Genomic DNA, 16,582 nt, shown 5'->3' with positions numbered 1-16,582 from the left:
TATAGAACAAGATTTTGTTTTTCACATAAAGGTTGAAATGTACAGTATTTTGTGCACATTTGCCTTACATTGACCTGAGGTTTTGGTTTTCTGCTCCCTGTGGAACTAAGACAAGTGTTGCAGTGTCCTACTTTTTAATATCAAATATTGTTTAGATCCTACTTTGTAATACAAATGTTTAATTGTAACACATCTTCCTAGTGCAGTTCTTAGTTAACATTCTGTTGTGTCATCATGACAGCAAATGTTTTTTATGCCGGTTACTACAGTAAAAATGGACATGATTTACTGTTATCTGAATGGCACACTTCAGGCAGTTGTATTATACAGTTGAACAGGCACCCAAATCAACAACATGTGTTACTTCTTTGTTACAAGTCTGAAAGATTCATACTAACTTTACCTGCCCCAACATATATTACACTATTCTGAGCTGCCCAGCATGCTTTCTGCCAGTCAGCAGTCTGTACTCAATCATCAAGGTTTATCTATAGATAGAAAGGGCCAGCTGCATCATTCTGTATGATACTGTATACAGTATGTGTGCATTGATGCATAGAGTTGTAGTTTTTAATCAACAGATATTATTGAAATTCTGAAAGTATATTCCAGTACCAGATTTATTTTCAACATTTCCAGAATGATACAAATGTGCATCCACTTAACCAATTACAATCCTCTTTACAGAACATACTGTACCACTAAACCACCCACTTAACAAAAATGCTATGTCAAACAGGAAAGATTTATGTTTTTAATACATGTTGGAAGACAAGAAATGACTTTTTCTTAGTGAATTATGTTAGATCAAGCAAGTGTATGAGAAATGACAGACATGCATCTGTGCTTGAGTTCCTGAAAAAAATGTTGAAAGCTGGAAAAAACAAACATTCACCGATTAAATTCAGACATTAGATTCATTTAGATTCAGCATGAATTCTTCAAAAATATTGTGAGGTAAGAGTAAATATCAGTACTTTTTGGTGGTTTATTTCAGCTGCCCTGATTCGTGGAAACAGAAACAACTGTACTCAGTTCTCCAATAACCTGGACTGGTTGGTCAGCAAACTGGACAGACTGGAGTCCTCATCAGGTAATCACTGTCAAAAAAATATCACGGTAATCTATGTTTTGTACAGTGATACTAACCTCTTTTCTATGTGTCTACTTGGGTTGCTGATACTGTTTTTCCTTACATTATCGTAACGTTTTAGATTGTTATTGCAATTGTTTTATTTAGTGCTTTTAAACTGGAGACTAGCTCTTTTTCTCCACTGGCAGCTATTTATGTGTGAGTGACAGTAACATTGTTAAATACATGGGAAATTTGTACTGATTGAAGGTGACTGTTGTTAGCACCCTTCACAGTGCCACTAAGTAGTGTCATGCAGGCTTCCTCTCAAGAGCATCTTAATTCTGCCCTTCAGGTCGGCTGTCTTTAGTACTGGGCTTCTGCCAAGCAAGAGGCCATATAGTAATGCATTATCTTGAATTTTTATGTCTTTGTTTCCTGGCAACAAAACCTAGACTACCAAAATCATTTTGTCTGAAAGCTGCACTGGATTTAAACTTAATAGTAATAGTTGAGGATCTTGCATATTGTTTCCTCATTATATTAATTTGCATGTTATGTATTGATGAAAAGTGTCCAGTGTTCGTGTCCATTATTATAATACATTAAAATAGACTTTTGTCCTCAACATGAAAGCGCCATTTCTGTCTGCAGTGATCTAATCAATGAGTCCTATTTCAAAAGATGAACTATGCCCCAGCTGAAATTAAAATGCCAACCTTCCCATCAATCACAAACAAAAAAACTGTAATCAATTTTACCTTTATATCAGCATTCCTTCTACCTATCAGAAACCCCAAATTAAGAAGTGGGCTTGTAATTTGCAATTAGCGGCTGGTTTGAAATTATATTTGATCTTTCCCTTTTCTCATAAATTATGTGTCTATAAACTGCCATTTTTTCCCATTAAGGAATTCTTGAAGTTCTTCACTGCATCTTAATTGAAAGCCCAGAAGCCCTGAATATCATACAGAAAGGACATATCAAATCTATCATCTCCCTTCTGGATAAACATGGACGCAATTACAAGGTATGTGGGAACTCTTTTATAGATGTTTGCTATGAGGTACATGTGTATGAGTACTGTGAGACTAGAAATGGAGACTACTGTCTAACTTGTCCCCAGAGGGATAACAATTTGTCTCAAGGACTGAAAAATGTGACATCTGAATGTGAATAATGTGGTGATCTTAATGAAGTGGTACGTGACATTTATCTTATTGCTTCCTTTATACAATAAATCACAGTTGCAGTAAGTTGCAGTGCTTTTACAAAGATCAAAGACACTTAATATTATTACCTAGTTGTGAAATAAATGCACTAATGTACATTTAATCTGATGTAGTTAAAAAATATGAACTAAAACCTTGATGTGCTATAGGAGATGGAGGTTCACACCATGAAGTACAGTATGAAAATTAGATGATGTTCATAACACATGGATAATGTGATGCATTAGTTTGTAACTGATAATGCAAATTTCTTACTGCTTGTGTTCTTAGTTAAAGTTATTAAAAACTGTACTATTTGAATTTACTATAGGTCTACTATACATTAAAATATATTCTTGATTTACATTTTGTCATAGTTTATCGAAAGTTGACTATTTTGTTAACAAAAAGTGTGCTAACTTTTTTCATGATACCTGTCCTGGTAACAGACTATTCGAGGTTTCTGTCAAAGGTTTACTTTTAATGTTGGTGACAAGCTGTGAAATAGAGCTTTAAAAGAACCTTAGATTATGGTTTTATCTGTACCAATTTTAAAGATACAACACTGTTGTAGAATGTTTGTAAAACTAATGCTGCCAGAATCAATGTAATCTTTATAATTACCTGCAGGGAGCCTGGCTTTTTTCAGAGTACATACAGTATGACATGTATATTGTCTCTTGTGTGTGAATAAGCAGTTAATCTGTATTAGAACAAAGAAGTCATTGTGAATATTGTTTTCAACATTTTACACATAGTATAGAGCGTAGTATACATTATATACTGTATAGTATGCACATATATAGTATACATAGCATAGTATACTGTATACTATATACGGTGCATATAGTATAAAGTATTTGGAAGTGACATATTTTGTGCTGTTTTGGCTCTGTACCCCAGCACATTGGATTTGCAAACCCGCCAAATTGTATTTAAGAGTATGTTAATGTGTCCAATTACTTTTGGTCCCCTAAAATGGGAGGACTATGTATAAAAAGGGCTGCGATTCCTATATGGTTCACCCAATATAGATGTAAATACCCTCGAATTAAAGGTGACATTCTGCGCTTTAACCTCATAGTCATTGTTTCATTTCAAATCCAATGTGGTGGAGTAGAGAGCCAAAACAACAAAAATTGTTTCACTGTCCAAATACTTACGGACTGCACAGTATAGTATACAGTATACACATTTTCTTGTATTGAAATGGCTTTTGCTAAGAGAGTTGTGTGTAACTGGAATAATCTCATCTTTTAATTGTCAGTGTATCCTTAAAATTCAGTGTTGTTTAGTCACAAATTATATCTGAAGGATTCTTGCAATTTCATGAAGAAGAGCTGCAATATTAATCATCTTGTCCTGGCTAAATGCCTTTGGCTAGGGCTATTTTTCAAGTCCTTAATTCCCTTTCTGTGTAAGGAGAGGGCTACAGTCCTGCTCATAAGCATCTGTGCTTTGTAGGACTTTCCTTCAGTAAGAATCTTAACATACTGAGAGTAGTAGAAATGTGAAGGAAAATTTTGTACAATCAATGTTGGCATTTTATCCCCTATATGAAATTTTGTAAATACTTGATAAAAGGAGTTTCTCTGGTTGTTACACTCCAATTATTGTACAGTATGTTGTTTTTCTGATTCTATTAAGAAGGAACAGAACATTGCTACCTGAGCATTCCACAGCCAATCATTTTTTACTAAATTTGATATTTAGTAAAAAAAACAACGACCAACATATACAGTAGTAAACAAGGGATTTTTATACTCACCTTAAAAATCCCTCTTCTTGTATATTTCTTACCTTTCTTCTGACTCAACTACTTTCCAGTCCAAGGAATAAGCACTCATTAGGCATGGTAAGATATGATGTGCGAGGGGTACCTTAAAGGGCAAGGCCAAAGGCCAAGTGATTCATTTTAACAGATTATTTCAATGTAACACTAATAGCCATCAACTGTATAAGTTGTACTGAAATATACTTTTGGTATATTGTAGTATATTATGTCTATGCTTTTATATATTATCTAATCATACTGTAAGTAATCATAAATCCTCCTAACTTAATCAAACCATTCTTCTTTTAGTCTCAAATCTCTTTTAACATTCTAACAGGAGTATCTTCTTACTGTTTGTGTATTATGCACTGCAGAGTATTTATGTCTGCAGTTGAAATGGCTTCTGAATTATTTTAACATTAATTGAGATAAACATTAATAAAAAATGGATACCTAACACCAACATGTAAAACATTAACTTGTACTGTAGTATTTAAGGTTAATACGGTGCACAATGATAGCAATGATCTTTTTTTCTCTGGCTGTGTTTTAGATTTTGGACGTGCTGTGCTCCCTGTGTGTATGTAATGGAGTGGCTGTGAGAGCCAATCAGAACCTCATCTGTGATAATTTGCTTCCCAGAAGAGATTTGCTTCTCCAGACCCGTTTAGTTAATGATGTCCAAAGGTAACAAGCTAATCAATTCCAGTCAGCTACTGCATTCCTTGTTTAGTAGGACCTCATTACAATTCAGACAATTTCATTATGTGCACAGACTGCCTGTTTTAGCACATTTGTGTTTGAATTTGACATTACTGTTAAAAATCCACAATGCCAATGTACAGTATGAACATTTGTGTTTTCAGTTAATGAGGATTTGGCTTTCCGTACTTCTTGAAAGAGTGGTGCATTCTTAAAAGGATTGAATTATTGAGTCCTTGAATCAATTAGCCTTTTTGAGACGTGCTCAGATATTACAACCATATTGAACTAAAGCACTGACAGTAAAGCATATTTTATTTTTTTCTGCAAAGCATGAGGCCAAATATTTTCCTGGGGGTCAGCGAGGGCTCAGCCCAGTATAAGAAGTGGTATTATGAGCTGATGATTGACCAAGTTGACCACTTTGTGACAAGTGAGCCCTCTCACCTGCGAGTTGGCTGGGCCACAACAAAGGGGTACGCCCCATACCCAGGGGGAGGAGAAGGCTGGGGAGGGAATGGTGTTGGAGACGACCTCTACTCCTTTGGGTTTGATGGGCTTCACCTTTGGTCAGGTGAGTGAGAATTACAGTAGGAATACCTACTGATTAGTCCATCCTTTCCTTCTTCCTAACTTATTATCATTATCTGACTTGCCTGAGTAGTTTAGCATATCTTCATATGTTTCTCAGGATGGGATTTATTGTTTTGAGTCTCGTCTTAACTCCGCTTGAATAACAATTTGATTTTAATAGCTCACTTAATCAACTTATACTCTATATGTTGTTCCTAGAGACTTCTGAAGATATAAAGTGACTGATTTAAATATTTAGAGCAATGACAGGATGAAAATGTATCCTACAGCCACTTACTGTAAGACTACAGTTTAGCCAAATACATTAAACACTGAAGTTTCAAAACCTTTATGGAATGTTGGTACTGGGTTTACAAGAAAAGCTTTTGTATTCCTCATAGGGCGTATTCCTCGGGCTGTGGCTTCCATAAATCAGCACCTCCTGAGCTCAGATGATGTTGTCAGTTGCTGCCTAGACTTGGGAGTACCCAGCATTTCATTTCGGATCAATGGGCAGCCAGTCCAGGGCATGTTCGAGAATTTCAACACCGATGGCCTCTTCTTCCCGGTGGTCAGCTTCTCTGCTGGAGTCAAGTAAGTGTGAAGAAAGTGGCTTCCTAATATAAACAAAGAATTTCTCAGCTTGTACAGTATTTTTAGTGCATGTGAAACATAATGTATTCAGACAAAACTGGAAATGATTAGTTAGAAGAGGCTACCTTTGAAAGCGACTTGGATGTTTATGTTAACACATCTTGTACATTTCTAATAAATGTGGGAAAACAATAAAAAAACACAAAATAATGGAATGTACAGTATAGTGTTACAGCTATTGGAGGTGGATGCTGAGGTGTCATAAGAATCTCGAGACAGTGGTCAACATCTAGTGTCAACATTTGCAGTTCTTGAGAGCTTCAAAGCAAGAATCGAACTGAGGTGTTTGCTGAGTTGGAAGAGGTCTGAGACACATTGATCAAAGGAAACATCTGGTTTACCTTGGTTGATTAAGTTCATGGTACAGTAAATCATTAAGAGTCAGCAACAGTCCAGGAAAACTGGATAAAAGTTTGCAAATGAGCAGAGAGGAGAGAAGGGCGTGACATGGATGAAAGACCAAGAGAGAAGAGACAGTAGTGCCAGACGAGATGTTCTTGTTCTGATCAGCTTTAAAGACCAGATTCAAATGAAGTAATTGGACCTGGTTGTCTTAGGAAACTGATTTCCTTCACAAATAATCCCTAGGTTAAAAACAGTCTCTCTAGGTTCATGTATACATTTTTTTTAGAATTAGGGAGATAGGTTCCCATTTATTTTGTAGCATCCATATTTATATAGTGATTAAACTCTAGGTTATGTTCTGTTTGGTTTTAGATAGCAGGGTTTTGGCCTGATAGTCGTTATGTTGGATTTGAAAACTTAGTTGCGGTCTGGATTTTTTTTTTGTTGGTCAGGATGAAGGCTTCTGAGACATCTTGTTTTTAACTAAAGTTACTTGGAGTTTTATGTTGTGTGTTGCTTAGTTGTTATTATTGTCATTATTAAGAGAGATTCATTTATGCCACAGTCCTCTGATTTATTACGTCTTTGCCAAAGCTGTGCTGCAGAACAAAGATCTCAAGTGTCTCTAATTATACTGACCTCTCAGGTATGTTTTTTGGCATATCTTTATAGTTTGGAGGTTATGATTATTTATTTTAATTATTGATTATCCCTCTCAGTATTTTTTCTATTTTAATTCACTATTACTAGTTCACTACTAACTACGAAACAGTCTAGATGTGCCTAATATCACTGTAAATATTCTTATGTTATTTGTCTACACAAAATTAATATATATAGTGTTAATAATAATTGATGTAATAGTTAATTGCTGTCTTCCCTTTCTATACTCAACTGGAGCATTTTTGAACCTGTCCACACTGATGATACAATCTCTCTAGACATGAAAAAGACTGCTTGAAAGTCTTTCACCTTATTTCCTTACACTGTTATGAGACATTTACACAATTCTAATTCAGGTTTATAGTTTAGTATAAGTCAGTTTTCTGTCTGATAATGAAAAGAGCTTGAGCATAATATTTAAGATGGAGCAATTTGAATGCAGGTGGTGAACTGTTTGTAGTGCTAGAAATTTTAAGTTCATACTGGCAGATATAACCAGGTCAAATAATCTTATACAGTACATAGACAAAACATAGATAATTATACATACAGTAGACTAAGACTAGACTAAAACATAGACAATTATACTATATCTACCTAAAGGGATTCTTTCTTTAGAATTATAAGTGAACAACATGTTAGATAACAAGTGGAAACATACTGTATAATGAGAATCAGTAACTTATCCCTTGTAGGTACAGTAAATTATTTTTTTGCAGGTGCACTTGGCTATGTTTAACAGGTTAAACTGCCTCATTACCTGTGTTTAATCAGCTCTCTCACTAATGAGATAATGTGATCCTTATACAACTGAGTCAATAAAACCCAATTGTATTATGGTCAGTTATGAATGATTAATGAAAATGATGAATAAATGAATGACAAAAATATTTAATCAATGCTCAAAATAAGTATAATTTATTTTAGATTAGTCTATAATTATTGTAAATTAATGTAAGGTATAGATTGTGGATAGTCAAGGTAATACATGATGTTTTTATACTGTATGTGATTCCTACCTGTATATGAAATGTTTATTTGAAAAAAAGCTAATATCAATATCCTGCTTTTGCTTTGATTAAGGATTTTTAGACCACTAATGAGTGGTTTACTTTTTCTAATTATTCTTAATTAGATTATGTGTGCTGTCTAAATTACCTAATCCTCTCAGTTGGAAAGGCTTTGCAAGTACCTGCAAAGAATACTTTACTGTACATACTGTAGTTATCTTTCACAATTCCTCTTAAGAAATAAGTGTTTCATGACAAAGATGAAAAATAAATAAATGTTCTATTAATTAATTACAATGTTAGGTAGAATGAATCACCTTCCTGTGTTGTAATAAAAGCACTTCTGCAAAATAGAAAACAAAAATGTATTTCTGTTATTGCTACATTTTTTGTATACACTGGCTATCGACGATGATTGTCTTCTATGAACCTTAAGATTACTGATAAGGGCAGTACAAGAATGACACATTCTCCAAGAGATTGAGTAGGTGTGTTGTCATGGGAGATATCAGGTGGTGTACTGAGCGATCCAGTCATGGTGAGCACTTTTCAACACCCTCACTTTACTTCCTAGTTCTGATATGTTCTTCTTACTTCTGATAAAGTGCTGGGCTCCTTTCCAGATATCCTTCCTCCATCTGGTCAATATTAACTCCTGGGCTCAATATCAGGTTGCCTTGGCTGGAAGAAGAGAACTGGCTTTGGTAGCCTGGAGTCTCATATCTGGACAATATGACCAACCCTATGGAGCTGATGACTATAGATCACAGCTTCAGTGCTTATGGTTCTGCATGGATGAGAAGACTGATGTTGGTGCACCTGTTCCCTTGGTATTTAAAGTCTTCTGCAAACAGAATTGGTGATATATCATGTAAATTGGTGTTATCCAGTCATATCAAGTCAATTCCGTTCTCTTCACCATTCAGTGCAGGATTTGATTGAGGTTATACATTAAATTTTTTAGATGAATAAATCAGCATTTTTCAGGGGTTGTTTGGCCACCTATACACCTTACAGTTTCTCAATTTTTAGCAGTAGTGAACTATAGCATAGAAATATCAACATGCTGTTTTTATTAATAGTTGATCACCATGCACAGTATCATTTTAAGTACTGTGTGTCACTGCATCTTCTAAAACTACTGTAGCTGCAGTTCATAATACCTAGTGTAAAATTAAATGTCATATCCATTTATAGTTTTCAGATTGAAATGTGCGTTCCTTAATGCAGACTGGCTTTCCCAGCTGCTTTGCATTTACTCAAGAGATGTCTGCTCTTCAGTGAGATATATGCACACTGTAATAACATGGAGTGAGCAGACTAAGGAAATGGGTATCTTACTGGAGAAATAATTTAAATGAATTTCAGTTTTATTTTTGAATTCTTTGACGTAAGCAAATGGTGTAATCCAGCCCCTCATTTTGCTGGGTAAAAATGACTTTGAGAGTATGCATTACAAGATTTTTTTTCTCCTATTAACTAGAGTTTATACCCCTGTTTTTAGCCCTCTTTTGCATTTTCTTTTCCTTGGCCATTCAGGATGACTTGTGCGTAAGTGTAGGGGTGATAACCTGCTGTCTTGGGTAGACTCCACTTAAAGCTTGCTCAGTCTGGCCTGCATAATGTTCCTTCTTAAACTCAATTGCTAAGAACAGTTTCTCATTTTTACCCCTGTTCTGCTTACAGTATGTACTTGGAGGTGCTTTATGCATTGAATAGCTGACATGTTACCCATGTACAGTAGATGCTGCACTTCAGTGGTGGATAAATCGGGTTACCTCTTACTGTACTGTACTTGTACTGTAGAATGCTTTGTGATCCTTTGAGATAACACAAACTGTGTAAAATCCAAGGGATTAGTACTGATATATTTTCCTAAATCTCATGCAAAACCCTACAAATGTAGTTTGTAAGTAGATGCAATTACTATATATCACAGTGCACAACCATCAGAGTATATTATCTCTCTTGTTTTCACTCATCTATTTTTGAATGAATAGAATTTACAATGACCTTAGTTTTTAATGTTCTGTAGAAACTAATAAACAACACAACCATGTGTTCATGATAATAGCGTAGACATTTTCAAAGATGAAACACAGATATCGGTCACAAATCATTGAAATCCATATAAAGCACTAACCGTACAATATATTCCGTTTTGCTAATTAAGCAAAATATTGGTGAAGGGAGAAGAATTGAAAAGACTTGGTTTTGACAGTCTTCACATATGAGCAAAGTATGACTTGCAGATTCAGCAGTAATGGGTTCACAAATCTTTTGCTGTCATATACAGTACACAGCTTTTTATTTTTGCAGTTGGCAGTCAAGCAGCTTATGTTAGTGTACAGTGTCTTATCTCTCCCTGTGGCCATTTTATTCTGTCTCCATTCCTCCTATGAAGCCATACAGTACATTTTCTTTCCTTCACTCTGTTCTCCCCTTCCAGAACCTGTTCATTTTCTACCCACATTCCTTAGTGGTTGAATGAACTATCCACAAAAAGCAGAACTGCTCAGTCCCTGATCATTTTTTGACACCTGCTTAAGATTAAGATTCATACTTTAAGACACCTGTGACATCTTATAAATTATTTAACTCATACACTATTTTGTACTCTTTTTTTGTTGTTCTCAGACTGATAATGTAATTTGCAGATTGCACATATTTATTGTCAGTATTGGGCATTAGCTTAACGTAAATGTAATTAGCAAAACAACTGTAGTTAGCTGTTTTATTGAGTGGCTTTATAGTAGTGAGTTACTTTTATTTAAGCTATACTGTATGGAGCTCCTGCTATTGTCTCTTTTTTATGCCGTTTTCTTTTTGACTGATCTTGCCTAGTTGACAAGGGTCTGCATAGCTGTCCTCTTTCCTGGCGTGGTTAGCTGCTGAAGTCTGATGAGCTGTTAAGGAACCCCTGATTGCTAGGGCGATGACTGTGAAGTTACTTTCTCAAAAGTTTCAGTTTTAAAACACAACAATAAAGTTTTAAAGGTTAGGGTGACTAATTCCACAAAACAATTAATGGCTTGAGACAGAGCAGGAGTTTAAAGTTTCTCTGATACTCAAAGCAGTAATTATTACACCTGAGCATTTCCTTTATGTTATTCCTTATATTATTGCCTTTCAAGATCAGATATTCATAGATCCTACAATCAAAGAGAGTGTCAGTGCAAATTAGGGCTATACAGTAGATTACTATTCAGGTGACAATAAAGATAACTATTAAGTAATTGTAATTGAAAGTAATTAAAGATGGATTTTTTCTTAATTCTGTAAAACATACTGTACATATAGTATCATAATGAAAAAATTAAGTGAATATTCAGCAAAAATCTAGAGCTTAGTAAAATGAAGCTAACTACAATGATTCTGTTGTTTAATTCCTGTAATGTTTTGTTTTTCATTTGTTATTTTACTTTCTTTTTTGTATTGAAATGTAGTTATGAGAATAACAAGTTACATTTTCCAATTAGCGTAGTTTATAGCTTAATGGCATATTGTATATCTGTCTATTTTATCAACGAGTAGAATGTACTGTAGCTCTAGATAGCTAATATTTTGTTTAGCTCTTCCTACACTGTTTACAGTAAACATGAAACAGATGCCAACAGGGTTTAGATTACTGCTTTTTATCCACTCTATCTGTATATTTGATATTGTTACAATTAGATTCTGACTTCAGCTTGCTTTGCAAGTAAAGTATAAAGATTAATAATGTTACCCTCTAAAGTTGGGGAATATTGAGCATTATACAGCATGTGTATTCTTTATTCTACAGTTATAACAGAGTAATAATCAGGACTTAGGCAAACAAATGCTTATTAACAACAAATAAGAAAACTGCAGTATACAGTATAACAACACAGTTTACATAACATGCACCAGATAAAAATGTACAAATCAGTAAGCTTCAGAAACTTCAATAGACACACTGTAGCCCAAAATTCTGTCCTTATATGTAAAAAATGACATAATACACCTATATATCCTATATAATTGAGAACATGCATTGTAATAAGATGGATTCTAACCAGGACTAAATTTCCCTCTCTAAAGAGATACTCCCAAATGAATTGGAACCAATTTCCCCCTTCTATACAAAGGCATCAAAATAGTAGGAGATATGTTTGTAGCCTGTGGATTCCACTGTAATGCCCCAGAATACAGAATACAGCAAGCTCTCTTCTATAATAAAACTCAGCATTAGGTATTCAGTGTTGGTTTGTATGTTTCCCTGGATCTCTGTTTGTGTATTTATGCTATATCTTACTAATTTATGCAGTGACCTAAGAATGATCCAGTCACTGTTGAATGTTTATTCTTTAATATGGTGGTCTTAATAATTTACAGTGAAGTTTTATCCTGAGTCAGTTTTAGGACTCCTTTTGCTTTCTGCCTCAAGGACAGCTAAACAGCCAAACAATAGCCATTGTTCCAACTGTTGCTCACACCTGCTGAAACCCCAGTCACAGTAATATTGTTGTAGTTGATAATTCATTTTCAGTTGACGTTTTTAAGATTTGTTGCAAACACATTTTGCACTTCTAGCTTTATTGTGTTAGCCTTAATAATATTTTATTATTTATTTTATTGTACATGCATTTTGTCGTGTCTGTTGTACTTGTAATGTATATGTACTGTATATGCTAAGCAAAAATACTGAAGCAAAAAATCCCATTTACAACATAAGAATAAATGAAAGAAGACTATTTGCCCCATGTATCTCATTTAGGTTTTAGTATCTTATTTTAAGAACACAATAAATTATTGCTTTCTTATGTTTATGTTAGAGATTTATACTTACATTAACAGGGAAACATACTGTAAGTAAACTAAGGGGAAACTAGAATGATGCTGTATTTACTATATCTAAAGCTCGTACTGTACATAGGCTGTTATTATGTACTAGCACAAAAAGAAATGGCTCTAATTATCACCTTCTTGGTTTCTTTTCACATATATTCATCCTGTTGGTACTAATATACTGTACATAATAAAGTTTTGGAGTCGTTTAACCAAAGAGTTTTTCAGTAGGAGCAGTTTGTATCATAGGCCATGTTTCTTAAAATGATAAATGATTGTATCACCTTTCCAGCTACAAACATTTTGAAGCTTAGGACACGAGGAATCATTCCTTAAATACGATAGGTTTGACTAAAATGGCTACTTAAAAGGCGCCTGGTTTTCTTTTTTTTCTTCATTAGGGTGCGTTTCTTGCTGGGTGGCCGCCACGGTGACTTCAAGTTCCTGCCCCCCTCTGGCTATGCTCCATGCTATGAAGCCCTGCTTCCCAAGGAGAAGATGCGTGTGGAGCCTGTGAAGGAGTACAAGCGGGATTTCGAAGGCGTACGGGATTTACTGGGCACCACTCAGTTCCTTTCCCAAGCCTCCTTTATCCCCACTCCTGTAGAAACTAGCCAGGTAAGCATGAGAATCTCTGTCCTGGGGTCATTTTGCAAAACCCTCTTTTTCTTAATCTTAATCTTCCTACTCAGTGGTAATCATAAATCTTTAAAATATTTAACACTAACCACTCTATTTCCTTAGGATAGCATTAATGTCCAATGCCGTTTGCTTCATCATCTTTTGGAGCTCAGTTTTTAATGATTAGAAAACATAATGTCTCAGCCCTCAGGAGCACATTCACCTTTCCCATGGCAAGGGGATTGACTATCAAGGTGCTGAGCACACTGTTTTCAGACCCCTTCCAGAACAATCATTTTCTTTCTTGCTGTACACTGTAAACAGCTGTGTGTTGTCCAATTAAATGATAGCACAAATAGATAATTACTTCAGACTGTTATCATCTTTATTTGATTTAAGAAGTATATTAGACAGTTCTTAGGAACTGTGTCTAGCCAGAGTCTGTTTTATTGCCATGTACTTCATCCTAATAGGGGCATCACATGAGAAGAGCAGAGTCACTGATATTAGCAAGAGCCTCTACAGGATACTGACATTTTCTAATGAATTATTAAAATTATTTAAAAAGAGCTCCAGAACATCATAAAGCAAACAAGTGAAGGGGAATATTAATATTTGTAGGGAAAATAATGAGGTTTGAAAATAAGCATTTATCATCTAGATCATAAAACTCCTTTCCTCAAAAGCTAAATGCAGATATACTGTATATATTTAAATTATCTACAGATACGAGCAACTTTTACAATCAGAAAATTGAGCTGTAACCAGAAAACTAATTGCACCTAAGCTGAAACGCAATTAATATCTCAACAAACAAATGAAGAAATAATCCCTTAAATAAACCACATTCACATAATACTTATATACAAATACAAATATATACAGCACATGAACAGTCAAATGTCTACACAGGAGTCCAATGCTATGCGTGATTACACAAGATTGTATAATATGTGTAGCATTTTTTTGTTAATGAATTTATATTGTAAATTGTATGTATCACACTGATTACCTGTAAAGATATAATTGTTGTTATAATAATGACAAAAAGATGATACAACACAAACCTTGAAAATTGAACAATTTATGTCCCTCACTGTTTCATACCCGTTTTCTTATCATTTCTGATAACTCTGCAGTGGGAAATCTACTTCACCCTTGTTATTGTTTAAATGCTTATTCCAAGAAATGTTCTAATTGAGTTATTTATTTTAAAGAACAGGGTATTGTAAAGAAGAATAAGTGATCCCATTAAATATTTTTTAGATTGTGATGCCTCCACACCTTGAAAAAGTCAGAGATAAATTAGCAGAAAATATCCATGAATTGTGGGGGATGAACAAGATAGAACTTGGTTGGTCCTATGGCAAGGTATGTTAATTTTTAAAATATGTGCATGCTGGCAGGAAATCATGACCACAGCTTGTGCTCTGTAATGCTTCCCAGATACTTCTGGGTCATGGAATGACATTAGCTTCAACCACAGGTCTTCTGTATCAGGTTAGCCATTGCATATATTAATGTTGTGATCCTTATTTTTTTTAGCTGTAGTCTAAAGTAGGGACTGTGGAAAATGTCTGAAGATGTTATAGCAGGTTCTTTAACCTTTAAGCTTTCCAGTGTTGAAGGTTTGTTACTGTATATCAAACAGGAGATATATAGGAAGGATTGCTTTGGTTTAAATTATCAGCAACATTTGGAAGTTTATTATAACAAATAAAAGCTACAGATACACATTAGTGGTATAAAAATGTGTTTAAAACTATTAAAGTTTGGTTATGTAATCTGCATGGTTTTTAATGTACAGTAACAGAGTATAGTATTAAGCCATCATTCAAGCCAAATCTGCTTGTGGATCATGTTGCTTTCTCTTTTATAATTTGCGGTTCACATTCTAAACAGAAGGTAAGTACAATTCTCTCATTGACTTTGTTCTTCACTCTCAATTTGACCATGCATTTCCAGATTTATCATTTGTTTTTGTTGTTTTGCTGTTACACAAATAAGAAAAAAACAAGGAAAACAATATAAGAAAATAACTAATGTTACAAAGATATTGAGAGACCTATTGGAATATTAACAAGTTGTACATAAAGCATGAACCCCTCCATTCACATGGACACAAGAGAACAACTAACTCCTGGGTCATGAGAAGTTTGGTATGTCATCACCCAAAGCTATGACAAAGCCCAATGACAATTAGGAATGCTCCCAAACTAGTAATTGAGAAATTGGAGTTTCCCTGTGGGATTCTCAACTAACTTTCTCCTAGGTCAATGACTGGCTCTGAAATGTCTGTGTGACCCTGATGCCGGGACGCAGAGTCTCTCAGCAGGATTCTAAACATTTTTTAAATAACTCTGTTTTCTCAAATGACTCTTTTTTAATCTGTGACAAATAAGCACAGATGAGCCCCTAGATTTTTTTTTTTAATGTGCAGCCAGCATGGACCCTGAATTCAGTAATTTATCTGCCTCTGTTGAGCATTCAGTTTTTTTGATGTGTGTATACAGTACCAAAACAATATGTAAAACACAGGGCTGCATTTACTAATACTAACAACCTGCAAATCATGGGTAAATGTGCTTATTCTGTACATTTCTTAACATAGGCAAATACTGTTGTGTCCCAATAAAAATACAGTCTCTACTGTAGAGTCACTGAAAGGTGCCACTTAAATGATTTAAATCAAGTTTAGCGTGTCAGCAATTTCTGGAAATGCTGTTAGTGAATTGTACAGTGACTTACCCTAAAATAACTGTACCTCAAACCCTAGGAGAGCCAAGCTTAAGTGTTTTTACGTTTGTGATGGGAAATACTTAAGACTGTTTTTCATGCCCCTTCAGACATTATCTAGATGGAACGTCAAAGTGCAAGATGCTGTGCTCTGAATGTCTTTAGGTGGTGTTGTAGATAATGTTCTAAAAGTAGCTTAACTGGGGTACCATTATGTATGAAACATTTCCAGAAGAGCTGACTGAGATTTATTTAATTATACATAAATGTCTGCAGAGATAAAGGAATCATTGTTACTATCTCAATCATATTTAAACATGTTTTCTTGGTCAGTTTATGTAATCAATTTCTTTATTCTTGGAATGATTTTACATCATCATTTGGGAAATTACTATAATAATAATTTAGATAA

At 34.6% G+C, this 16,582-nt stretch overlaps 1 protein-coding gene across 5 annotated transcripts in view; it reads left to right on the top strand.

The window, feature by feature from the left end:
• The window catches only part of LOC148828300 (ryanodine receptor 3), a 175,379-nt gene that overhangs the window by 69,425 nt on the left and 89,372 nt on the right, over positions 1-16,582 (top strand). For 4 of the 5 annotated variants that reach the window (XM_088924859.1, XM_088924857.1, XM_088924856.1 and 1 more), the window contains 7 exons: positions 998-1,093; positions 1,984-2,102; positions 4,611-4,744; positions 5,092-5,333; positions 5,734-5,926; positions 13,215-13,431; positions 14,701-14,805. In XM_088924859.1, the coding sequence (XP_088780985.1) occupies positions 998-1,093; positions 1,984-2,102; positions 4,611-4,744; positions 5,092-5,333; positions 5,734-5,926; positions 13,215-13,431; positions 14,701-14,805 (1,106 nt within the window). The remainder of the gene's footprint in view (positions 1-997; positions 1,094-1,983; positions 2,103-4,610; positions 4,745-5,091; positions 5,334-5,733; positions 5,927-13,214; positions 13,432-14,700; positions 14,806-16,582) is intronic. The other variant, XM_088924858.1, reaches the window with a different exon arrangement.

This window comes from Atractosteus spatula, chromosome 9, assembly GCF_055471065.1.
Source record: "Atractosteus spatula isolate fAtrSpa1 chromosome 9, fAtrSpa1.hap1, whole genome shotgun sequence".
Taxonomy (NCBI): Eukaryota; Metazoa; Chordata; class Actinopteri; order Semionotiformes; family Lepisosteidae; genus Atractosteus; species Atractosteus spatula.
The sequence above is the reverse complement of the archived record's forward strand: the minus strand, read 5'-3'. Positions and strand labels throughout refer to the sequence as shown.